This window comes from Primulina tabacum, chromosome 9 (genome assembly GCF_025594145.1).
Source record: "Primulina tabacum isolate GXHZ01 chromosome 9, ASM2559414v2, whole genome shotgun sequence".
NCBI classification, from domain to species: domain Eukaryota; kingdom Viridiplantae; phylum Streptophyta; class Magnoliopsida; order Lamiales; family Gesneriaceae; genus Primulina; species Primulina tabacum.
In genome coordinates, this window is record NC_134558.1 from 39,582,975 (window position 1) to 39,607,939 (window position 24,965).

The following is a 24,965-nucleotide window of genomic DNA, read 5'->3' on the forward strand; positions in this document are numbered from 1 at the left end:
GAAATGAAACAAACCCGTTTAGTTCCATTTATCACGAACTATATCGAAAAAGTATAATATATATTTACTATTTTTTAAAAAAAAAATTAAAATAAACCCACAAACTAAAACCATAGCATCGATCTCAACTTGATATCTAACTTTAAAACGAAAAAATCGAACGCCGATTAAAACAAATTTTAGCTCAAAATGCTATCTGACTCGAATCATAGATAAATTTCAAGATCAAATTCAAATAAAAAGTTGACTCCATTATAGTAAGATCTTTATCAACACACGAACATTTATGCTGTAACTCAAAGATCATATCCTAATCCTAGATAAACCATACTCCGTCAAACGACATCAAGAAATGAAGCTAACACAAAGCCATAAAGAACCATTTGACAAGAAAAAATAGAGTCGTCGAATATATTTCAAGATACGCAAAATCCTGCTGCAAAAACAAAAAAGGTAGAAATTCGTGTGTAAAAATCTGAATTACCAGTCAGCAACTTACCAAGGCTTAAGATCAGTTACTGGACCTGCTGTCCAGTTCAATATTTTTTCACCTGGTTTCAAGAAGACACCATTACCATGTGGCAACTTACGAGCAAGCCCATTCAAGATTTGATGAAAAGCATCCCTAGCCTGAGCAGGTTGCGGGAAAAGCATCGCCTGTTTCATGGAAGGGTTGGCGAGCAATCTCTGCTTCCTTAGTATTTCGTCAATGGGAATCGAGGTAAGAATTGTATCCAGCTTAGGAACGTCATTTTCTGCTACAAATACCCCAATTTCTTCCCATGGAATAGCATCAGCAAAGGGTAAGACAATGTCATCAGCTATAATGACAGGGATGCAACCAAAAATAACTGCTTCCACTAATCTGGGGCTCCATGGAGCCCATCCAAGTGGGCACAGACAAAAGATAGCCCTCTGCATATCCTCATAGTAGGTGGTTGGGTGCTCCGTGGAGATGTCAAACAAAGGATTGTCCTTAAAGTTTTCCCACACTGACGCTCGGGCTCCTCTGCGAAGTTAGTAGCATAGATATTACTACAAAATCTAGATTTCAGATGGGAATATAAAACTTTAAGCATGATGGTGAAATTTTAGATGAATGTTTCACAAACTAAATTTTATGAACTTGCCCCCTTGGTTAAATTGCTAGGCCCACCTTTATTCAATTGGGTGAGGAGGTTTTTTGTGTTCACAAAAAGAACCGGGCATGTCTCTCAATCCTCAAAGAAACCATCAAGTGATTATCGTAATTTTCATAATTCAGAACAGGCGAGTAAACAGTGATTTCAAATAACTCTAATAATGAATGACTCTACTTGAATGTGACAGCAGCTATATTTATACGATAGATTATGTTGTTTGCTTATTTAGTTATTTTTTAACAAATGCTTATTAATGGACTCACCGATTTAGATTTTCTTGTTTTAAAAAATATGCATTCTAACTGAATAAAGAGTGAGAGAATACCTTGCGTAGTAACCACCTTCAGGATCATTACCAACATCATAGAACAAACCTCGAAAGTAAACAAAGATCGACCGAGGAGTACTAGGAGGAATTAAATGGGCTTGCATTTTCTGTGGAGGAGCATATGGAGGAATTGTGATAGAACCATCCTTTAAGCAAACATGGTTTCGTTGTCCAAAAGTTTGAACCAAGGTAGCCCGTTGGAGTAGTGAAAGAATCCCCCTTTCAATAGCTTTCTCTTCCTTCAACAAGAATGGTACATACATTTAACAAAGAAATATTCTTATGTAACAAAATTATTTCCAATATTTTATAATAAGTTCAAGACATTTAAGCTAAAACTGACATAAACACTGATTTAACTCCTTATTACAATATAGGACTTGACATAACTTTTTTAACACAAAAACTCTTACAAAACCGTCTCGCGGGTAAATTTTATGAGACAGATCTCTTACCCGACCCGATATGTGAAAAATTATTACTTTATATGTCAAAAATATTATTTTTTACTCTGGATATGGACCAAGTCGACCCGTCTCATGGACATTGATCCGTGACATAGATCGTCTCACGGGAGACATGCACTCTTTTTAAATATATGATATAATTTGTTTATGTGATGCTTATTGACATTTTGACATACAAATTGCACTGGATGATATTCCGTCAGTGATAACAAGAAAAGATTTCTTTAATATACCAAATTCTCAAAGTTTATAGTCTAGTAAATGATATCCACATCTTTCCGTCAGAAAAAAATGATAATGGAATCCTGAATTTGTAAGTATAGAACACAGAGATGCATTGAATGAATTTCTTACTTGATAGTGAAAGCATGGACCAAAATCATGAGGCACAATGAAAAAGTGATCTGCACCTTCAGTCCGGTTCCAATAAGGCCAATTTGAAGCAATAAGTTGTATCGCACTCCTCATCATACGAGGCGATTTGAAAGGCAAAGGGAGACCATTTGGTGTGAGGTCACAAGTAGTATACACAGGCGTGTAAAACCAATCAGCCTCTTCAGGATTAAGAGTTCGAACAGCGCTTGATAAAAGAAAACGGTGCATGTAAATCTCTGCAGCAAACATATGATTGAGACATCTTGGATCCTTATGTAGAATCTTTTTGTTGTATTTGCTGGGGAGCTCGTAAATGAAAACTTTTAACCTTCCAACAGGGTCATCTTCCAAAACATCACCGGCACTTCCTGAGATTCAATTGATAGACATATTAAGCATGATTATAAGTTCACGTTAATAATATCTCAAAAGAAGTTGAAGCTTGTCAACTGAACTAGTAGATATATGTTCACATTTAAAAAAACATAGGGAATCAATTACCCAGCCAGGTGTTTTTTGCTCCTAACAGTTTGATGTCATGTCAATTCACACAGTACGAGTTATTCTTTCGACTGGGAATACCTTAAGAATGTGAACAAATTGAAGAGCTAGCAACAAAGTATAAAAAATGAACAGGGCATGCACTCATTTTTTTCATAGAACCGTTTTTTATTCTTGGACTTTCAGTTAAATTCTAAATTAAATTAATTGTGTTATTTATTGGTATATTCACTATCATTAGAATGAACTCAAAAAATTATTAAAAATAATTATAATGTAATTAAATTAAAAGATACTTCAAAAACTTATATATATGAAGGATCCAGATAAAGTATCTGAATGCTTTGAATAGAGAGTCGTCTAAATAAATTCAAAATTTAATATATTGGCAAATGAAAAAACAAAAAAAAGGTAAAATCATTTTAATTAAATAAATGAACTGAACTGAAAGAAAATTATATTTAGACAATTTTTTTAAAATTTATTTTGTCAACTTTCAAATTTCTAACTTCATGAACAAATATAATATTTTATAACTCAAAATTAATTGTGAATTTAAATATTATTAATCAATAAAATTACTAAATTTGTCACAGAAATAGTTATAAAATCATCTACATACATAATATGATATGATGCGAGAAAGATTTTATTGTAAAAATGTTAAATGAGAAAGAGTTATGTGGAAAATCAAATCAATTTTTCATTAGTTTTTTCTCACTAATTCTAATAATAAATCAAATAAATTGAATAATTAATTGTTTTAATTCCTCTCTTAACTTCTGTTTTATTTTAGCATCTCCAAAATTATAAATTATCAAATAGTACTTAATTATAAGAGTAATGACATGACAATTTGTTGGCAAAAACTTGTGTGAGACGGTCTCACGGATCGCATTTTGTTAGACGTATCTCTTATTTGGGTCATCCATGAAAAAGTATTACTTTTTATGCTAAGAGTATTACTTTTTATTGTGAATATCGGTAGGGTTGACCCGTCTCACAGATAAAGATTCGTGAGACCGTCTCACAAGAGACCTACTCCAATTTGTTTGCACTTGTAAAGTTAATCTATACACATATATAATGACAATTATATTAACAAAAAGGTAATCAAACATTAACTAAACAAATACAATTAATTTGAACGAAAAAATATAATATATTTTGGGCTCATTCATTTATGTTATTTTTCTTTAGTAAATTGACTACATTACTAAAAAAAATTCAGTATGTGCAGGGCTGAATATGGTTATCTTATGTAGCATTGTTTGTCTTTTTGTTATTCAAATATAGACAAATAGTGATCGGTTGAATCAAATAAATATGTGCAAATTTGAGTTGAAAGAACGTAAATAGAATAATTCGGTGTATATATTTATTTAACTAATATGTCAATTAATTGGTTTATAATGAAATGATTATAATTTAATTAGGAGAATATATGAATTAAGTTTTTTGATTTGATTATTTGTTATTGTTAATGTGAATGTGAGTTAAACAAATTGATTTGTAATGATTTGGATATTATTAAATTTATCACTGTCTCTTCACTTGTCCTTGCATTATATGTGTTTATTATTTAATTTACGTTATTTATTCATTTCATTATAATATGATTATTGCGCCTGAAAATTTAAATATTTTTATAATTATTTTAAATAACTTTAATTGTCCAATTTTGAATATCCCAAATCAGCTACATAAATCGAAAGACTCCATAGAAACATCTTTAAAATTTTAATATCATAAGACATATATGAAAATTATATTCCATATTATTTTTATTTTTATTACTTTAATTTTATAAAATAATTTATTATCAGATTAATGGGTATGACTATGAATGTCAAATTAAAGGCTAATATTAATCACGATTTAAATTATATAACTTACTCTTTAGTTCCTTTGAATACTTACAAATGATCTACCTTGTTTGGAGTATTTGTTAATTGTTAAGAGCTTAAGATTGAAAAGTTTGATATTTTCTGGAAAATTGTATTTATGATCATAGTTTTAACATCGAATTTATCTCAAGGAATTGCACATAGGTAAGTGCAAAATGAAGAGAGAGCAATTCATTTAATTTACTTGTTTGGTTGTCGTTTTTTTCAAGTGTCACGTCATCCATTTTTTTCCGTATTGCACTTACTAATTACTTCTATGATATATATTTAATGGGATGTTACAATGATAGTAAATCTTTGAGGTAAAACTATAAATTTTAATTGACATATGTTGTATTATCTATATATTATGCATGTAATTTCATCTACATGTAAATTGTTGATTTTTTTGTTACTTTCCCTAATGTATGGTGAGTGGAAAGATAAACATTTTTTTGAGTTTGTTCCAATCTATATTGTTTTATATGTGTTTTGTTTATTATCATTTGCTAATAATATAAGTTTTAGAATTGAATTTTTAACTTTTATATATTTTCTTTTCTTTTAATTCATATTATATATAATTAGTGTAAATGTATATCGCACGTACTTCATGCTATTATTGAATAGAAGTCCACAAAACCCTATTGAAGCAAGTCATAATGACGATAAATACAATTGTTTCTTCCCCACAATGTACTGTGTTATATGAAATCAAACTTCAATTCACCAATACTTCTCATGGCAGTTCAAACAAAGCCAAAAATCACAATGAAAATAACCCCCAATTTTGTTGTGGCATCAGCACCAAGTCACAAACCTTTTGAAACTTGCATTTCAAAAAAAAATTGAAAATTGAATTGCGAACAAGCAGTCCTCGCTTTTTCCCAAATAAAAAATAGTTCAACAAGAATGAACCGAAAACAAACCATAAGATGTTAATCAAACTTAACTGATAATGGTACGAAATACCAATTCAAGTTAAATGAACAAAAGAAAAGGAAAAAGGCCCACCAAGAACACAGGAAAACAAGATTCTTACCGGAGATTCTCTCAGTTTGTTGAGTCCTTTGAAACTTGAAAGCTCCGATCCTCCAACAGGAACACAAAACCAAAATCACAGCAAAAACCCATCTTCCACTCTTCATGTTTCACACTTTTCCACCACTCTCCCTCAAGAATCGACCAAAATAGACAATAAATCAAGGAAATCCCAATGCTTTATCACATTAAATCAGCCCCAAAGAACAATTATGGGAAAAAAAAACATTAACTTGGTATTAATGCTAATGGTTGGAGCGAGAGAACTTCGATAGTTGGAATGTCATCACAAAGGGTAGTTGCGGGTAAGTCCTTTCTTGCAAGCTGGGATTTTTGGCACTGCATCACCAAAAATAATAATAATAAAGAAATTGCAGGTATGTGATTTGCTTGTAGAAACAGGTAAGCTCGATATATTTTTTGGCGGAGGAAGGGATGTTTGGTCTGGATGAGCAAGTGGCTGTCAAGTAGCTTTTGGAGAGAGAGAGAGAGATACATATTCGGTGTTTAGTTTATATTTTTCATGTACGATGTATTTTTCATCGTCTTAATTTTCAACTTGTTAAGATTATATATTTGACTGTTTGAGCAGTCTGTCTCAATATGCATCTGAGCCTAATTTTAACCAAAAATTGGATCAATATATATAATTCTCAAATTTTAATTTAACACGCGTCTCCAAAAATTAGTTCAACGGAGATGATTGTTTAAATTCATATATACAACTCTCAAGAACCTAATTAAGTCGATATTGACATCTAATACATACTCTCACGCCCCACGTTAGCAGGTATCTCATTAGGATAATCCAACACATCCCGGAGCCGGATCTGGTGTATCATAAGAGTTTTTTTTTTATCGTTATGTATGTCTGTTCTGATATCATATTAAGATCACGGACTTATGCTTAACTTCATCCCAAATGGTCTTATCTCTATATCATGTTAAGATAATGGATTTGAATCTAACTTCACCCTAGAATTTAGATCAAGAGAGGATTGTTCAAGCTCATATATACAACTCTCGTGAACTTAATTCTGTCGATGTGTAACATATAAAACACATTCTCACTTGGAATGTGAGCTCTGATACCATATTGAGATTATGGACTTGAGTCTAACTCCTCCCAAAAAACTAGATCAACGAGGATGATTGTTCAAGTTCAGATATAATAATTTGTTTTGAAAACTAATCAAACAAGTTATATTATTTTTGTTTTAACAAATTGTACTCCTCCCACCAATTATCATATTGTGATAATTATCAAGGTTAATACGTTGAGGAAAAAGTTACTTAATATATATTACTTGGGGGACAAATATGATGCATGAATGTAGAAAATTGTATTTTTTTTTGTTAATTGTAACATATAGTGTCAACTTTATTTTTTCGTTGAAAAAACAAATGAACACACGTGAATCTCTTGCAAGAGAAACACGAGATTGTGCAAATTAATAATAATCGATCAGTATTTATATAGAGAAACCTCGTGGTGGTGGTGACATATTCATGGGATATTATTCATATTCTTCTTTTCTATAAATATAAATAATTAAAATCTAAATCACATACAAAAAATGTGATTGATAATATTAAATCCGTCAGGAATACCTTTCCATTTACAAGATCGGATGATGCGTCGAAATTGAGAAGGTCAGGCCTCACTCTCAAGATTGCGTTGCTTCACATTTTTTTTTTAATTTGTTGATGTTCGATTTATATCTAATGCACAAGTAGAAATATTTTTCACCTAATTAAGGAGCGACCATAGCTCAAGAATCAACAAAGGAAGGCAAAACACTAAAACATACTGCAATGGGATTAAGAAGCAACTAAGCTCAAAAAGTAAAATTTGAATATTCATGTACTTGAATTTTTTCTAACAAAAATTCTAGCTCATTGTCACTGAGTCTCGGAGAGAAACAAACCCCTCATTAGCTCATCCCATATGATGCACCTCAACCTTTGTTCACCATCAGATTTGCTACCAGGTTGAATCGACATCTTTCTTGCAAGGTCGATGCAGGACCCATAACATGCGAATTTCAAGTTCAGCTACCAATAATCTCCATAGGTACAAGAGCCCTTTTCAAAACTATGAAACCGCATCCTATCCCTTACTGTTATAATCCTGTTCAACAACACGATTTTCATCCAAGAGTGGAAGTCGGCGCAAGTGCGCAAGTTCTTAGAAATCAAAATTTCAGTTCCTGGACTAGATTTCAGGATCCCGAACCCCAAGGCCAGCTTTTCACTGTGATAATTAAAGTTTTCCTCCTTTTCTTCCTCAGATATATAAATGAAAACAGAGTCTCGTGCACATACATAACCTTCCATTCTTGTATGATGGATCAACGCTTCCCAATATTCTGTAGATCGCCTCAGTTTCAGGGTGTGACCTATCACCAGCGTTAAAGTAGTGAATGGAACCGTGCAATTCGACCCAACTTCTTCCTCTAAACTCACGGACTCCTTTCGTATTCATGACATGCCTCACAGTTTCTGCATTGTCCCATTTATTTACAGAGCAGTACATATTTGACAGCAATACGTAATCTCCAGTTCCGAGATTCTTTAATTTTTCCAACCGCAATTTCACCCAACTCGTGATTTTTGCATGTTTTCAAGCACTAAGCAGTGCCCTCCATGCAACAACATCAGGTTCCATCGACATTTCCTGAATTAATGCACAAGCTTCTTCTAGCAGTTCTGCTCTCCCAAACAGATCAACCATGGCTCCATAATGCTCAAGCTGTGGCTGAATCGAGGAATTCTTTTGCATTATGTTAAAATAATAGCGACCCTGGTCTACAAATCCGCAATGACTACATGCTGTCAGAATACAGATAAAGGTAACGGATAAGGTGAATTTTTTTTTATTTGCATGTTTAAGAACACTGATATTGCATCTGAAACAAGGCCATGTATCACGAAACCATTAATCATAGCATTACATATGGAAACATCATATCTTACAGCAGTACCAAATATAGATTAGCTATCTCAATTCTTCCACATCTTGAGTACATATCTATGAGCGCAGACGACAAAATATAATTTAGTTGAATTTTTTTCTCGATCACCAACTCATGCACCCACTGTCCATGATTAAGAGCTCCAAGCCTGGAGCAAGCGGGTAATAGCAGACGCAAAAGTAAATCCGTCCAGTTCAGTACTTGCTTTTAACATGTCTTTGAATATGCCAATTGCCACAAGAAAGTATCCGTTTCTTACACAACCTCAATTTTTAAGTTCCATGTGACTACATCTCGAGCAGACGATGACAAAAATATTTTCTTGGCAACATCAAATCAACCTTCATGAAACTATCGATAACCAAATTGGAAGAAACCACAACAAAATTAAGGTGGAAAAATTCATCTAGTAGTTTTTTAGCAAGATTGAGTTGTTCACCCGATGTATACACAGTAATCAACTGGGATAAATGGGATTCGTACATTCCATACCCATGTTTAATGATTTTTCCGTGTACAGAATTCGCTGTTCTGAAATTTGGGGATAGCTTGCACCCTTCAAGAATATAAATAAGTGTTCGATCATCTAGAGAAATCAGCCCATAAAGGAGAATCAATTATAGAACCGAGAAGAAACGTAAGCATTTTACATCTGAATACGAAATCTCGTTCACGCTGGACACAACGGAAAATTTAAAGTTGATTGATTTGGCCTTTTAATATTGGAATTCTAAAAACATCTTCAGCCACAGATCCGCAAGAAAATGCTCATTAATCAAACAACAAAACAATATCTAAAAGCATGTAAATTTAAATACAAAAGTAAAAAAACAAAAAACTTTTTCTAAGAAGTACACTCATCAAAACCAGCACACCAATCCCCAGTCGGATAATAAATCAAACAACCAAACAAAGTTGAACTTAAATGATCCACCCACTTTTCATTTTCTTCAAACGCCAAATTTTAAAAACTTCAGCTCGATGTACTGATTCCATTCAGAAAAACATAAGAACTGCGAACGATACAAGATTACACTCCAAAACAATGAAATGCCACAAACAAATAAACAAGCGGAAAAACAAAAACAAAAACAAAACAAAACAAAACAAGCAGAATCAGGCCAAATGGAAAGAAAAGTACCTGTCACTGAATGAAGGGTTCGAGCTGGAGGAATGAAAAATGTTATGGGAATGGGATGAAAGTGGAACTGTTTAGTGATCCAAGAAACGGTGTTTTTGAAGAAAATAGGTTCCTTCGCTGCAGAATCTTCATCTATTTCTCAAATAATAAATAATAAATTTCATTACATTTACTAAAAATATCCTTAAAAAATAAAAATAAAAAATTAGTTTCCTCAAGAGCCGGGCTTAGTAACCCCGGTGTTCTTCTCTAAAAATCAAAGGGACCCGGCTTACTAACCCCGGTTCCTTGTACCTAACAATTCCCCTTTTTTTAAGGTCGAATAAAATTGAAATGTAAAGCAAATAAAATCAAGAAAAGTCCATTATATCCCTCCGTTCCATCACCATCGCCCTGATCGACGCTGCCGCCTTCATCAACTCCGGTCGAAGCTACCTCCACCGCCCTGCCATGGTTCACTTCTCTGTCTTTTTCTCCTTTCCTTTTGTGCGTTTCAGTATTAATATGTTTCGCTAGTTTTTTTATAGTTGGTAAACCTATTCTCACGCACATATTTACATGAATTGCGGACATGGTTGAAACGCGGAAAAAGAGATGAAACAGGAGCTTTTTTTCCATTTAGCTTGCTCAAACCATTTTATGTGGTTTGTTTCCTCATAGTATTGTATTTTTTGTTATCCAAATGGCTTTTTGTAGGCTCAAAACAATCTTTCATGGATTCTGTATTCATCTACTGAATTAGATCTATAATTGGTGGTTGGCAGACGCTGGAAAACCCATGAATTTCGATTATAGTGATTTGGTGAATATTGAAAGCATAAGTTACTTATGAAAATCGAAGTGCTTTTAAAGAGATTTAATTGGTAGAAACCTAAAGTTAAGCTATCTATTTTATCTGATCAGATGGCTAGTTCTATAGCTCTTCATGGAATTTGAGGATGTCAATTTTCGAAGGAACAGGAGAGTGTTGTGACTTGTGCAGTAATCTGCCGAGTTTTGATTTCTATCTTTGATCCACTTTCTTTACATTTTAAACTTCTGTCACAAACTGTTATTTATTTCCCATAGAAGGTACTTTGAGAGTCAGTGGTACACACACTGGTAATTCGGGAAAGTAAACCATGGATGTAATTTATTTTCATTTTTAGCATGATATATTGATTTATCTTCAAGTGCTCATAGGCGAGGATGATATCTTGCGAGTGATCAAGTCCTGGCATGCAACTTTAGGGATATGAAATTCTTTTCCGGAACATTGAAAGGTTATTTTATATCTGTTCCTATGTTTCTGTTGTATCGATGAGGCATATTTTTGTGTTGCAAGCAGTATTTCTTGCCCAGGTAACATGGTAATGATACGACTTGGAAATGCGCTATTCGATTAGCTCTGAATGAATGCTACATTTTCTCATGCAATTTTGATCTATCTTGATAGTATTAAGGTCTTCTGCCAATTTTGAATTGAGAGTTGTGGATAACTTATCTATTTTTATATGTACTGCAAATAACTTACGTTTATCTTAACGCAATTGTATGCTTGCTTTTATGTTTGGATCTTGTTTTTATATTTGGCATTCCTGAAATAGCTTAAATGTCCAGTATTTAAACAACAGATAATCATATTTGGACGCCTGAGGTTATATTGAACTAAAGAACCAACTCCCCCACCATTAAAATCAAGAGTAATTATTTGGGAGGCTGTGTTCAATTGCTAATTCATTATTATTGTCACTTAATTTTGTAGGCTGCGAGGATTCTCGCAAACTTGATTGTGATGGGCTCTGGAATAATGGCCAGAGCGTTGGTGCAAGCATATCGTCAGGCACTTGCAAGTAAGTCCTCTTTTGGGATTCTGACTGGCGTTCTTGTGTAAGCTTATTGTGAATATCTTAGAAGCTTCAACAGATTATAAGATGTATTCAATGACAACCTTTTATATGGAGAAATAGCAAGAATGTTGTTTTATGTTAAGAAAATAGTTGGGGGTCTCTTTGTTTTCGATTCAGGAGCTTTGAATCTGATAACATCACTGTTGGTGCATATGAGCCTTCACCCTAATAAATTCAATTTGATCGAATGTATCTTTTGCTTTCATTGAATTTAGTTTGGGACTAACTCTTGGATTATGATCACGCTGTGTGGTCAGATCCTTTTTCAGGATTGGCCTTTTTCAATATTTCTTACACTTTTACTATTTATTTCAGATGCCTCAAAGAATGGAGTTGCTCAAGAAGCTGTGCAGAACATCAAAAGGGCAGGTAAGACAATGACTGAAGAAGAGGCAAGGCAAATTTTAGGTGTCACCGAACAGACAACATGGGAAGAGATTTTGAAGGTTTCACCTCCCTATACAATCACTAAAAGAAGTCTATGTTTTTTTCTGTATTCTTCAAATAATGGCATTGACTTGGAATATCACCTCTTGTTTTCAGAGGTATGATAACCTGTTCGAACGGAACACCAAGAATGGGAGTTTTTATCTTCAATCAAAGGTCCACAGAGCCAAAGAGTGTCTGGAAACAACAATTCACCGGACACAACCACCAGAAACGAATTGAATGGATCACGCGGTCTCCCACCACTTCTGCATATTTAGGGAGCTGCCCAAGAATTCTTGGCAGGTTTTCCTCTCACGCGTCTTCCAACTGTGGCTTTCATACAATTTTGACACAAAATGTTACTCTCCCGCCCCTCGATATGTATTGATATTTGGCTGATGGTTCTGACTCCTGTATAATTTGAAGACCAGAATATTTAATCTCCAAAATTAGCTTTTGATACTTTGTCCTGTTTGTAGCCTTACCAAATCTAAGTTTAGGAATGCCTAACAATTCATGGCAACTCCTTGTTTCAAAGTATTGTAATGCTTGAGCAAAAGAAACGAGACCTATGGTGCTCGAACCTTAACAGGAATATTTTTTTTTTTTTTTTTTTGGTAGGAAGCTCGGGGAGGTTTTATTTTTTCTAATTAATTTTTTTTAAGCTAAAGATTCGACTTGTTCCGTCCAAGTGAGTGATTGGGTTTGTCATCAGATTTATGTTGGATTAGTTTGGTCGGCACAAGAATCGAATACTATTTCAGTATTCACATCTTTATGTTGAGCTTAAGTTAAATTTTACTAAGGTGTCCTAAAAGTAAAACGAGCGATTTGATATATATATATATATGTAGGCTTAATTTTGCATTTGAGTTTAGGACAAGTTAATTAGAACCTAAAGCTTAATTTTGTTTGATTTGAATGTGGTTTTTGAATACTCTTATGAATTACAATAACATTAATAAATCCAAAGCAAACGGGCGATTTGATATACACCAAGCAAACGTATTAAATGAGTCATCGCCCAGGAGAAGAGATTGATATAGAAATCTGAAATATATTTGCATTTATTCAAGCCAAGTCGAGACAAGAATTTGATCGTGTCATAAAAGATATTTGACCACGTCATAAAAATATTAGGGTCAACCGGATTTGTACCATTGCAATGATAAAATATAAATATTGTAATACATCATACTGCCTTACCTTTCCATTTGGAAACCCAGAAAATACATGGAAAAAAATACCAAAATTCATTCAGATGTATATTTAGTTATACTTCGGATGACTTTTTTCAAGGATAATAGAAAATTAAAATTTGTAACAAATATGTAATTGGATTCAAGAGTATTTTGGTAATTTATCAGGTAAAATGTAAGCATGGATGCGCACACAATTTTTTTTTTAAAAAAAACAATCTTAGGTCAACAAATTGTAAACTTCCTCTCAATTCTCAGTGGAAGCAATGATATACGCAGGCTAATAGCAAAAATAAGAAATACACTCTGGATGACCAAAATATATTTCTTCACAAATTGAACAGAATCTTTATCAACAAAATGAAACTCTGTACAACTTCATCATTCAAGAAATGTTTCTGGAGCAAATCTTTTCCTACAAAATGAAACATTACACATTAAACAAGAAATATAACATTTCTCATTTAACTAGAAATATTTCTGTACTAATTTTCAAAGTGAAGAACACGTGCAAAATTGATATATAAACAACTTCAATTGTTTTCACCAGTAAGACGGAAAAAGATCTCACCAGAAGCTTAACGAAGGTGATGCTGGTGCTCCAGACACAGGCCACATGAAAAGAAATGCTGTAAGTGAATCTAAAGATTGTCATGTATTTGGAGTAATACCCCGAGCTCGCATGTAACTCAAAAACTGGGAAGGCAACTCTGCCAAAAGAGATTGAGTCACCGAGATCTCTCCGCCTGCATAAATATTAAAATCTGGGTATCAAAACAATCTTTTAGCGTAATTTTAAATTCCAACTTTAGATAACGGTTATATTGAATCGACCCCGACTGCAACACTAAAATTTATAAAGTAATAATAATGGTATCTTTAAAATGTAGGTTAACCCATGCATAACACTTTGGTTGCTTTCGCGCAAAGGTTATCAGAGAATCCAGGGATTTGGATTATTTTTCATGCCGATCCAAAAATCCCCACCCATTGCTTCGACTGAGAATCAATCCAGTACCATTGATTCTGATATTTAATTTTTTGGCCGAGCATCTGTCATCGTTCCAGAAAGCACATCTTTTGTGCTATACAACAACCAAGCGTCATGCTCGTATATTATCCCATATAGGCCAAGAGGTTCTTTATCTAATATATTTGAGGCTTACCCTGTATATCTCGGAAAGGGACAAACTGAACTATATCACGTGATGCAACCCTCCCACTCGAACTTTCAAGTTTCTCCCCTTTATCAGCATCTAATATCTGATAAAAAAAATTGGCAACATTGTACCATAGAAGTGGGGTAGATGTTAAATATCAGCAGGAAATGTTGCTACGGCCATTTTAGGAAATGCTTTTAACAAGTAAAGACCATTTAAAGAAGATAAGAAAAACATTTACCTCCATTTCCTTAAAATCAGCACCTCCAACCCCAACAATTAGTATGGACAGTGGCAGATCTGATGCCATAACGAGGGCATCCTTTGTTTCCTGAAGATCGGTTATAACCCCATCCTAAAGAGATTCGAGTGTGGAAAACAGATATTAAATGACAGGTTCAAACAAAAAACACATGAAAACAAATAGAAGTGACAATGACTTGACCTAATTGCAAGGTTATTACAGTTCTGCTACGAGATGCAGATGTATCAACAAGAACGCAATTAAACATAGACAATCCTTGTACGAAACTTGAAAGTTGCAAAATTTTCATTACCGTGATGATCAACAAAATGAAATACTTTTTTTCACTACTGGCAACAGATCCACTAGCTATCTGTGCTGCCTTTGTAACTATATGCCCAAATAATGTAGGTCCAGCCAGTGAGACATTAAAAAGAGCACTTGTATATGCCGTCATAATCCCATTAATTCCTTCAACCTGGGAGAAATGATAAGTAATGATGAAAATTTACCACTAGTGGAGAGAAACAAGTTTGTAAAAAGAAGATTCACCTCACAATAATGACTGCTGCCATTTAAGTTGAAACAATGGGATACAGGACCATCAATTGGACGTGCTCCAAAACCCCAAGAAGGAAATTTTTTGTCTGAATCATAAAACTGCAAAACTCCACCAACCTCTGAAATTGCCTAAATTTAGAGAAGTTAAATTAGTTGTGTGTTTTCACACCCATATGCATTAAAATCACTTAAGAAACATATCTCACTCTCTGATATGCATTTAGTCGTCCTGAAGGATCGATATAGTGCAATGAGTCCGGTAATCGGGGATTGCCATTTGAAGCTGGTAAACAAGTGAGCATCAGTGAAGACCTATTCAAAACCCCTGATCAAATTGTATTCAAGGATATATACATATTGACGTGCGTCCATCACTGAGAGATAGAAGCAAAAGATGCCATATATTTGAAGGTAGGGAAGGGGACACATGATATATTAGCTTTTTCTTCCTAAATTTTATAACGCTAAGGAAAATGATAATCACAAATCATGCATAATCCACCTTTGATACTTCAACCTTTTTTTATAATATTGCCTTATAGTAGCTATTGAATTAAGTAGGCCATTTCGTAACTTAGGCTTATGGTCCCTCATATGTCCACAACGAAGAGGCAACACAGTTTTAGACAATCAAATGATTACAATATTTTGCAGCAAATTTCATGTTTGATTTATTCAGAATTCCAAACAGTAAAAGATGTTAAAAAAAGGAAAGACACGTAAATGTGGTTCAACCACCTGACCTACATCCACTGTGCAAGGACCATATGCCCAAATAAACTGCAAATCTTATTTATTATTACAATCACTACCTCTTCATAGGCAATAAATTCCAAAAATGAGAACAATTAATTGATGAAATCAATATAATCTATTCATGATCAAATCAGAAAATTATTTCTACATGGTGCACAATCTTGTGATCATATTTCTACAGTTTTTCGGTACTCATTTGTGTAATAAGTAGACCGCGCATTTTCCCCCTTATTTAAGATAATGAGAATTTTGAAGCAGCTAGCATCTAGTACTTTTCAATGCATTGGGCAAAGGGACAGAAAAAAGTTAAATATGACAAAATATGCCATAGCAGCAGTAGGGAGTAATGAGCGAAACCACAAGCTTATATACAAAAAGGCGAGGCAGTCCCAGCTCTTAGATTTCTGTGGAACTCACCTATATTTTAAATGGATAAACCCAAAAATATACAGAAAATTAGTAAGTAACCTTGAACCCGACCTCTAGCCCAAACAGCCCACTGGAATCGGTTGAAACAATATCAGGTAACCACCACTATATAGCAGGATCTGCCTCAGAAACTATCATATCCCGGATTGAACCAGCAAGTACCGTTTTAGGAAGGAGAAAAATCAGGCTTAGAACAAGAAGTAACCAATATCAACTTAATTTAGAAATGTCTCAAAAATACAAAAACCACACAAAATTTATAATTCTTCCCATCCACTATTACATGGCTTGGTTTGGATTTCACAATAAGAACTCTTTATCTTAGATGCGTATTATAACAAGTCGCATGCTCTTTCCAAAAAATTTCCTTAAGACAATAAATACCACCAATGGAGCGTAATTATGACGCATGAATCTGGGCAAAACGTAGAGCAGCATAAAATGATTATCTAACTATCACCGAAAAGAATCTATAATTCAATGCCCAAATTGAAATTGAAAAAAGTGAGCAAGGTACTAATATCCAGTTCTCGGAATATTAAACAGATCTGGCAACAGTAGACAACCAAAACAAAATCAAACACACATGTAGACAATCATACCAGTGAAATCGATTGCAACCATGAAGTTCAGCTCAAAACCTCCAGCCAAGTAATCTAGGAATGTATGACAGATGTTTTCTGAATACTTGTCCACGAACAACTGACTCTTTAAGACCTATAGATTAAAGACAGACACCAAGCAACAATGACACTCTGGTAAGAAAATTTGTTGAGGAAAACTAGACGTTTTACCTTATTTTGGTGATTTTGCCCAACAGACACTGGAATGAACAAATTCTCCCCTGTGACAACAGAATGCAGCCTATCTAACTCTGCCAGTGATTTTTGAACTTTCCTGGACAATAAGGACATGGAGAATGCAAGTTCAGAAACTGTAAACATATTTGGCAAATAGAAAAGAATAGTCACTTACCCAAGTAAATCATGTTTTCCATTGCTATTGAAGTTAAAACACTCAATAGTTAATAGGCTATCCTGTAATAGTAAGAAAATATTATTGCATTGAAAACAAATATATTATTGCATTGAAACACAATTTAATTCCCCAAAAACAGAAAGAAGAAAAGCTTCTCTAAAAAGGATGAGCAAAAATAATAACTTCCAATTTTGCATTCTGTTCTATTTCAACTATCCATGTTTAATTTGAACATACCAGTGCCAGTCCATGATATAGTTCGTTATGGGGTTTCAGCATGGAATTAGTTTTTCATGGTTAGCTTGAATGAAAACTCCATATTTCGTCAGACAAGAATTGGGTAGGACTGTAATGCCCGGTTACTCGTACAAATGATAATAATGCGTTTATGTCGTTTGTTATGTAGTTATTTAGCTCATTAGATTTCACGTGATGATTGAGGTATCAATATTGAAATTGAACATGATTTTTATATTGTTCATGGTGTATTAAGAATGAATATATGTCTAAATAGTGATAGTAAGATGTGTAGGTAGAAATAGTGTAATGAAGTTGGTAGGAAATGAGATGAAAATATGGCAGTTTTTACGGGTTTTAGCATAATGATTTGAATATTGATCCAAATTGTGTGAGACCACCACCATTAGAAAGCTAAGATATAATGCTACAACTTTCATGTTTTAGGTTTTGTCCAAATCATTGTAGAAGACAAGCCAAAAGTGCCCCGAAGTGTGTCGTGTGTATTGTCATTCCTTCACTGACACATGTTGGGAGAATAAGCATAATTTTTTACTCAGACCTCCAAATGACATGAAACCAGTTGGAGATTCAAGCCAAGACATATGGCTACAACTTTAATGCTTACCACCTTTTCAAATTATGAAGGAAAGAGACGTTTCTGGAGCGATCTTTGATGTGGCTGTGCGCAGAGCGGCGCCCGAGCGGTAAGAAATGACCGCCCGAGCGCCACTGATTCTGGATTTTTGGTTTTGGACAGAATGTTCCGCGCTCGAGCGATAGAAAATGACCGCCCGAGCACCACCTTTCATGCAAAAAGATAAGTTTCGACTTCCTTGAGCCATTTTCACCATTCCTTCATTCCTTTCTCAGCAAGACTCGAGAGAAACCAAGGAAACTTCTTCCAAAAGCTCTCTTCTTCATTTCCTTCCAAAGTTTTGAAGCTAGAACTTAGTTCTCCATCATAAGGAGTTCCTAAGGGTGTAAGTTTTCTTCTCTTTTAATTGTTTTACATGTAAAGGAGTAGCTTTCACCTACTAGAGACATAGTGACTGAACTATTGGTTTATTGACAGCATAGGACTGATAAACATCGTCTCAAACCAGTGTTCTTACGTTTGGACTGTAAGTTGGCATGTTCTTGAAGTAATAAATGAGTAATATTATGATTTCAAATGCCTTCCATTGATTATTGCTATATGTACATTGTTAGTATGCTTATTAATGAAAACACAGCACCATATTCCATTTTTATGTATTAAATATGAAAGGAACTCGTGAATATTGAAGATGGGTGCTATGTCATGAACAAGAACATGAACATGAAAGGAAAAGGACTGATTTTTACATGATATAGAGCTTGTTGACATCATGGGTGGTTTTAAGTCCACCAAACCTATTGGCCAATATATGTTCATGGGGCGTGGGGTTGCCAAAAGCTTGCTCCCTGACGTCCAACACAGTAGTAGCTATATAATAAAGCAAGCACGGTAGTACAGGTCAACTAATGAGGCTCAAGTACAAAAATGAACATGAATATATGCTATGATATGACATGGTTTAAATATTCATTGTCGTTCACGACTTGATATGTATGTTCCTTCTACGCATATTGATACGTATAAGTGCCAACTTATTGAGTTTTATAAACTCACGTAGCTCATGTATTACAGGATCAAGTAATGAAGATACATAGGATGCCGGTTCGCCAATGGATGCTTGTGACGTGCCTCACCTCAACAAGAACCGGGTCTTATTATTGTATAGCTTCCGCATATGTATTGTACTAAAATATGTCAGGGTTTGAACAAGTGTTACGATGTTGATGATGATACAAAGTATGCATGTATATGAGAATATGTATTTGTATAACAGTATCGTGCATGGTTGTGTATGAAAATATAGTTGATGTTGTTGTATATATGGTATTGCTTGAGTTTTTGTTTTAAACAAAATGTGGGGACATCATGTCAAAATTTTTATAAACCGTTAAATTGATGCGCTTGTTTGGAATTGCTTCATTAATACAAATATATCAGTCAAATCATATTTTGATTATGGTAATCATGTCAATTATAGAGTAAGGGTGTGACAAGGGCCATGGAGAAAGATATTTAATTCTCATCTAGCATGGAAGTATGCCACCAAGTGAGAGGATGTGGTTTCAGTTTAGGTGCAATCTATTGATGCAACCTTTTAGGACTAGTTGCAGTACCTTACTTCCAACTTGCTGAATACTCAAGAAAATTGGTTTCCATTTTGGATTATGGTCATTATTCAAGACTTCAGTTTTGCAAATTGGAACGGTTACACCACTTTCTGTGATTTTCGATATCACCAGAAAAGGATCCTGTTAACACAACGAATACAAGAACCTTTATATCAGCTCTTCCACCTTCATATGCAAAGACAAAAGCAAAATAAAAAGGAAGAACTTCCATACGCATTTGCAGAACAAATCCTTAGATTCCAAGTCTGAGCATCTCAATTTCAATTCAATTGTAGTCTTTGACGCCACAATTTCTTCGGCGTAAATTGTGAGCTGGCCATATCTTTGCACATGAGTTGGACTACGAATTTCTTTCCATCCAAGATCTAAGGTCAATGTCTTGTTTGTTTTTGTGACAATCTAAAAGGAACAAAGAAAGATGAATCACAGAGGTGAGTGAAATGACCAACTTCTAATGGTAATTTCTTGCACTGGAAAGCTCTTTAACAAATATATTTCTTTGTTGCCAAAAGAAGCTGGATGATTGAATAATTAAACCAGAATAAAGAAGTTGCTGAAACAGACTTGAATCCTGGCAACACTCCAGTCAACTAACAAATTCGATATCAGAGAAGCCATGATGGAAACTTATAAGCAGTACTCATGAGATTAATGAGGCATTCCAATCAGGATAACATATCAAAGAACTTTGACTATGATAAGAACAATCCTCTAAAGCAGTTACTGCTTTCTGTATTCTGAACTATATCATAAAACAAAGCAGGCTATAAAAAAATTGGAATCAGAAAAACAGAGAGCCATTGTAGCGCAATTAGTCTGGGTTCTCAGAGGCATTGAATGTGCAATGCATACTGGTAGCTTTATTTACATTTCTGCTGCATTTCTTTGATAAAGGCAACATGGATAGAATGATAAAAAATTATACCTGTGATAATGAACAACAGGCCTCACCAAGAAACTGCTGCTCCTCCAGCTTAAGTGCCCATGCAAGACAAGAATATAATTATCCAAACATAAATACAAACTTAGCAGATAGGAGTGAACATTAAACGAGCATAAATCACATACCAGAATCCATGTAAAAGTATAGAGCTCATAAAATTGTAAAAACATACTCCATATACAGTAAATACATGTAAGAGAGCAAAGATCGGCGACCATGATAAAAGAGAATTTGAAAAACAGGAAACGGAAAAAAATAAGATACTAAACAACAGCTTCAGATGCACCATTGAGAGAACATCCCAAGTGCAATTAGGCTCAGAGATACAATTTCTCCTTTACCATATCCTTCTAAAAGATTTTACATATTGCCATTAGCTAGTGAAATAAAACAGATACAATGAAATGGGATCTTTTCTTTGATACATAAAACTACTTTTTGTTTCTATCGCGATGCACGAAAACTTAGAGAGAGAGAGAGAGAGAGAAAGAGAGAGAGAGAGACGAAAGTAAGTTGAAAAATGGAAGTTAGAAAAGTTGAGCAGATAATTTAGCTAGATGAATGTCAAACAAGAATTGCCAAATGAAAGAACCCGGCCAACCAAAAGTCAAAACCATAGACCTCAAACATTGCCTCACTGATTATTCAACAAAATCCCCGCATATCTTCACTAAAAATTGTTTAGCTGTAAATGTCATCCAAGAGAGTTATAATCTGACATCCGATCAGAGTAATGGTACATCTGTGTAAATTAAATTAAAATATTTTAAAAAGCGCCATCTCTCTTTAATAAAAACCATACCGAAAAGACAATTGATATACCTTCACGTCAACATCGTGAAACTGAGTGTCAACATCATAGACCCGAACCCTGGAATGAATACAGTTTCTTTGTTTTTTAAGACACTGAGCCACAAAAATAAGGAAGACTGATAATTTTGTTATTAAGGCAATGGTAAAACATGAAAACTCACACCAAATTCTGCACCATCTCAAACTGATAAGTAACTATGTGCTTTCTAATCCAATTGGGATTCAATGAATTCAAAACTACTTCGGTGCGTCCAAGCTCTTGAAGCAAACCATCTGTCCTTTTCATATAAAGAACCGCCATAGGATCACTCTGAAAGGTAATATCAACTGTGAGTGGCAAGAACAAGTATCCAACAGCTGCACCTTATGAGCACAGAGAATCAACAGAATTAGCATATCTGCTTGTTAAATACTAGAGAGCAGGAAGTTACATAGAAAAAAGTGTAAGGAAAGATTTACATGTATTACTCTGGAACAGATGTAATGCAATTTTACGGGCATATCTCCACAGAATTTAATACATCAGAAAATACTGGATTTACAAAAAGAGCTAATTAGTCTAGTGCTGACAAATGTACAGAAAGACATGCGAAATTGTGAGCACAAAATAGAAATGTGCACAGGGAATGGTTGCATGATAAGTAGTTGGCAGACAAAATAATATGATTGTCTAACTATTAATTGGCAGAAAATTCAATTTGTATACTTGTGTCAGTACGATACATCAACAGACCTTGGAGAGCACATCCCGATCACGCAAGTTTGATGCAGAAAGAGATAGCTGCACATGATGCAAAAATAGTAAGAGTGCCAACCTCAAATGATTCATTAACAATAAAGTAAGTCGAAAGCGGACACAGTGTATGGTCAAATCCATTTACTAAAGCCAGTAGACAACTATTAATACGGTGACAGAGAATATGAAGAAGTCAATGAAGCTGATGCCAAGTCAAAGAGAATTCAGAGTGGACCACAGGATGACATACTTGACCCAACATCAGCAATTGAGAAAATGCACATCAAATAAAATGTGTGCTTTTTGTAGCTGAAAATCGTACGCAATGAATCTGTTTTTATGAAATTGGATAATTCAATGCATCTGTCATTACGAAATTCAGATTCAAATACCTACCAGTATATTTTATTCTCATCAGACTCCTTCATTAGAAGGCCGGCTATGACTAACATTTAACTAATGCCACTGGCATAATGAGACTATTGAGGGAATGAAGCATAGACAATTCAGTCAATGAATTTCTCTAAGAGAGTTGCCATTAACATTGTTCCACTCTGCCATGTGACTAGACGACATTGCAAATATCAAGCGCCCCACAGTTCCATTTGTAAGAGACTTAACCTCCCATGTTAGATGTCACACTCCCTTTTACTTGCTCATGAAAAGGAGGTCACTCTCCACATGAGCCAGTGATTTGCATTGGTACACAAACTGAAATGAGAATTATGACAAAGCAAAGAAGGACAATAAATCCAGTTTAACTTTGACTAGTTGCCTCGGAAGTTGACTGCTAACTGGGATGACAACCAAATACCAAATTGGATAAATATTAATTTTCTGCCTGGACTCCAATTTTTAAACTTCGACAATAGACAAAAGGAAGAAAGAAATAAATGTTCTAGTCATTCAGTCATGAAAATAAAGAAAACATACATGAGTTAGGGATCGCTGATCAAAATAGAAGAGGAAAGATTGTCAGATTCTACTCCATTGAATAAGGATTGAACTCTAGGTGTGGTTTGGTGTTTCAACAATATGTGCAAAAAACTATAGTCAACTTCTGTGGGCTCAGACATGCGTATAGGGGTACCCTTTTTCCTTGGATCATTCAGTGTGACAATTATCTCAGTGATCTCACCACACCCTTCTCAGGTAAGAATCCACCCTTCAAGTAGCCTACATGATCCTACACACTAGTATTCGGACCAGCCCGAAAAATTCTACACCTTTGTAGTGTGCATAATAACTATTTTCGAAAGACCATGCGCATTTCACTGGTCCTCATGTGCTGCAAGCCTATAAAGCATAGCGTCACAAAGCCTAAAAGCCACCATGCAACATCGCAACTTAATTAAAGCTAGCTCGTAAGATCAACTAAGATTTTCAGAATCTGCATTCATGTGCATATTGGTATCGCAAAACCCAAGAGTGAATACTAACATGACTCGGCATCACTTAATGATTTCATATTTGTTACCCCGAATCCAAGCAAAGAGGCGGTTTCGTTGGGGAAAAAATCAAACCGTTTCCACAATCGCGACTTCTGCATACTATGAACAACAGAAAACAACAAACTCCAATCCGATTAATGAACTCTAAACAATCCCATCCCCGTCAAAGTCGCATTTCACTTTTTCAGTTCACACACCCAAATATGAGAAACCCGTGGAAAAAAAAGAAGAAGAAAAAGAAATAACGCACCTCGATCCGGGAGAAGAGGCCGTTCCTGCCACGAGACCTGAGAAAGGCGTCAACGGCGTCGTTCGTAGGGTTGGCCACCGAGCTGGTGCTTCCTCCGACCGCCGACCTACCGCCGGAGACATCGGGAAAGCAATTTCCCATCGCCAAGCCTCCTCGCCCAAGTAATATACGAAATTGAGATATAAGGCGAGGCGATAAAGAGATTTGAAGAGCCAATAAATTTAATTTATTTATACACAATTGTGTATCGAACAAGAGAGAGTTGAATGGATTGAGTTTCCACTTTGACTGCCCCAGTCCTCATTCTTCTGTCATATATATATATATATATATATATATATATATGAACAATTATTTTATTTTATTTTTTATAGTAGTTTTTAAATTATTTTTCGGATAATAAGTAACTACTTAGATTCATTTTAACGTATGGACACCCTTTTTCTTTATCCAATTAAAGTTATCACAACTTACTTAGTAAATTCCAAAAATAACTAAGTGATTTGTAATGATAATCAAGTGTGTTTAAAATACATTATAGAAGTTCACTTTTTAAAAACAATAACCGACTAAGTTTAGATAACAAAATACTCATTAATTTTTTTAAAATTAAGAACACGATAAAGACTTTTTAAAAAACTGACCCTTTAAATGCCAAATTCGGAAAGGTCATTCGAAAACATGTTCCGTTTAACGTGATTGGCTGAAAGGCTCATCCGAAATGAAAAGTGAGATGTTTGAATCCAACTCTTCCCATGTCATGATCGTGGTCGACCAGGTCAAGGGGTCAACCACTAAATTCATT

The 24,965-nt window shown here is 34.5% G+C and overlaps 3 protein-coding genes and 1 pseudogene across 7 annotated transcripts; 1 reads left to right on the plus strand and 3 right to left on the minus strand.

Moving 5' to 3' along the window:
* Window positions 1-227: 227 nt before the first annotated feature.
* On the minus strand, window positions 228-6,238 carry LOC142556105 (putative beta-1,4-xylosyltransferase IRX10L). Its single transcript, XM_075667362.1, has 4 exons — window positions 5,742-6,238; window positions 2,292-2,680; window positions 1,468-1,709; window positions 228-1,009 (listed from the first exon to the last, which is right to left on the minus strand). The coding sequence occupies exons 1-4, from the start codon at window positions 5,845-5,847 to the stop codon at window positions 496-498; spliced, it is 1,251 nt and encodes a 416-aa protein (XP_075523477.1). The 5' UTR covers window positions 5,848-6,238; the 3' UTR covers window positions 228-495.
* Window positions 6,239-7,529: 1,291 nt separating this feature from the next.
* LOC142504504 (pentatricopeptide repeat-containing protein At5g50990-like) lies at window positions 7,530-10,308 on the minus strand (annotated as a pseudogene).
* On the plus strand, window positions 10,170-12,634 carry LOC142556106 (mitochondrial import inner membrane translocase subunit PAM16 like 1-like). 2 transcript variants are annotated; one of them, XM_075667363.1, is made up of 4 exons: window positions 10,170-10,309; window positions 11,601-11,688; window positions 12,061-12,191; window positions 12,289-12,634. In XM_075667363.1, the coding sequence occupies exons 1-4, from the start codon at window positions 10,307-10,309 to the stop codon at window positions 12,412-12,414; spliced, it is 348 nt and encodes a 115-aa protein (XP_075523478.1). In that variant the 5' UTR covers window positions 10,170-10,306; the 3' UTR covers window positions 12,415-12,634. The 2 variants fall into 2 exon arrangements, with proteins under 2 accessions (XP_075523478.1, XP_075523479.1); XM_075667364.1 differs by having other exon boundaries at window positions 10,187-10,309; window positions 11,039-11,688.
* Window positions 12,635-13,684: 1,050 nt separating this feature from the next.
* LOC142556107 (protein BONZAI 1-like) lies at window positions 13,685-24,471 on the minus strand. Of its 4 annotated transcripts, XR_012822525.1 has the most exons (17): window positions 24,161-24,471; window positions 22,457-22,504; window positions 21,885-22,033; window positions 21,732-21,781; window positions 20,893-20,948; window positions 20,181-20,366; window positions 19,953-20,087; window positions 17,499-17,560; window positions 17,318-17,420; window positions 17,126-17,240; window positions 15,545-15,621; window positions 15,330-15,467; window positions 15,091-15,255; window positions 14,775-14,888; window positions 14,540-14,636; window positions 14,270-14,458; window positions 13,685-14,119 (listed from the first exon to the last, which is right to left on the minus strand). XR_012822525.1 is itself a non-coding variant. In XM_075667365.1 (16 exons), the coding sequence occupies exons 1-16, from the start codon at window positions 24,299-24,301 to the stop codon at window positions 14,025-14,027; spliced, it is 1,731 nt and encodes a 576-aa protein (XP_075523480.1). In that variant the 5' UTR covers window positions 24,302-24,471; the 3' UTR covers window positions 13,685-14,024. The 4 variants fall into 4 exon arrangements, 3 of the variants coding, with proteins under 3 accessions (XP_075523480.1, XP_075523483.1, XP_075523481.1); XM_075667365.1 differs by lacking the exon at window positions 14,270-14,458; XM_075667368.1 differs by having other exon boundaries at window positions 13,685-14,426.
* Window positions 24,472-24,965: the final 494 nt, after the last annotated feature.

Bases quoted from the DNA above. Each gene is read 5' to 3' on its own strand.
- LOC142556107 (XM_075667365.1), bottom strand. From the start codon at position 24,301: ATGGGAAATTGCTTTCCCGATGTCTCCGGCGGTAGGTCGGCGGTCGGA. The intron at 20,949-21,731 runs TATATCAATTGT...GTCTTGCATGGG, and splicing joins TCACGATGTTGACGTGAAGG to CACTTAAGCTGGAGGAGCAG. The intron at 15,468-15,544 runs GTGAGATATGTT...CTCTAAATTTAG, and splicing joins GACTAAATGCATATCAGAGA to GCAATTTCAGAGGTTGGTGG.
- LOC142556105 (XM_075667362.1), bottom strand. From the start codon at position 5,847: ATGAAGAGTGGAAGATGGGTTTTTGCTGTGATTTTGGTTTTGTGTTCC. The intron at 2,681-5,741 runs GTAAGAATCTTG...ATTGAATCTCAG, and splicing joins ACAAACTGAGAGAATCTCCG to GAAGTGCCGGTGATGTTTTG. The intron at 1,710-2,291 runs GTAAGAAATTCA...TTCTTGTTGAAG, and splicing joins GTCCATGCTTTCACTATCAA to GAAGAGAAAGCTATTGAAAG.
- LOC142556106 (XM_075667363.1), top strand. The intron at 11,689-12,060 runs GTAAGTCCTCTT...TATTTATTTCAG, and splicing joins ATATCGTCAGGCACTTGCAA to ATGCCTCAAAGAATGGAGTT. The intron at 12,192-12,288 runs GTTTCACCTCCC...TCTTGTTTTCAG, and splicing joins CATGGGAAGAGATTTTGAAG to AGGTATGATAACCTGTTCGA.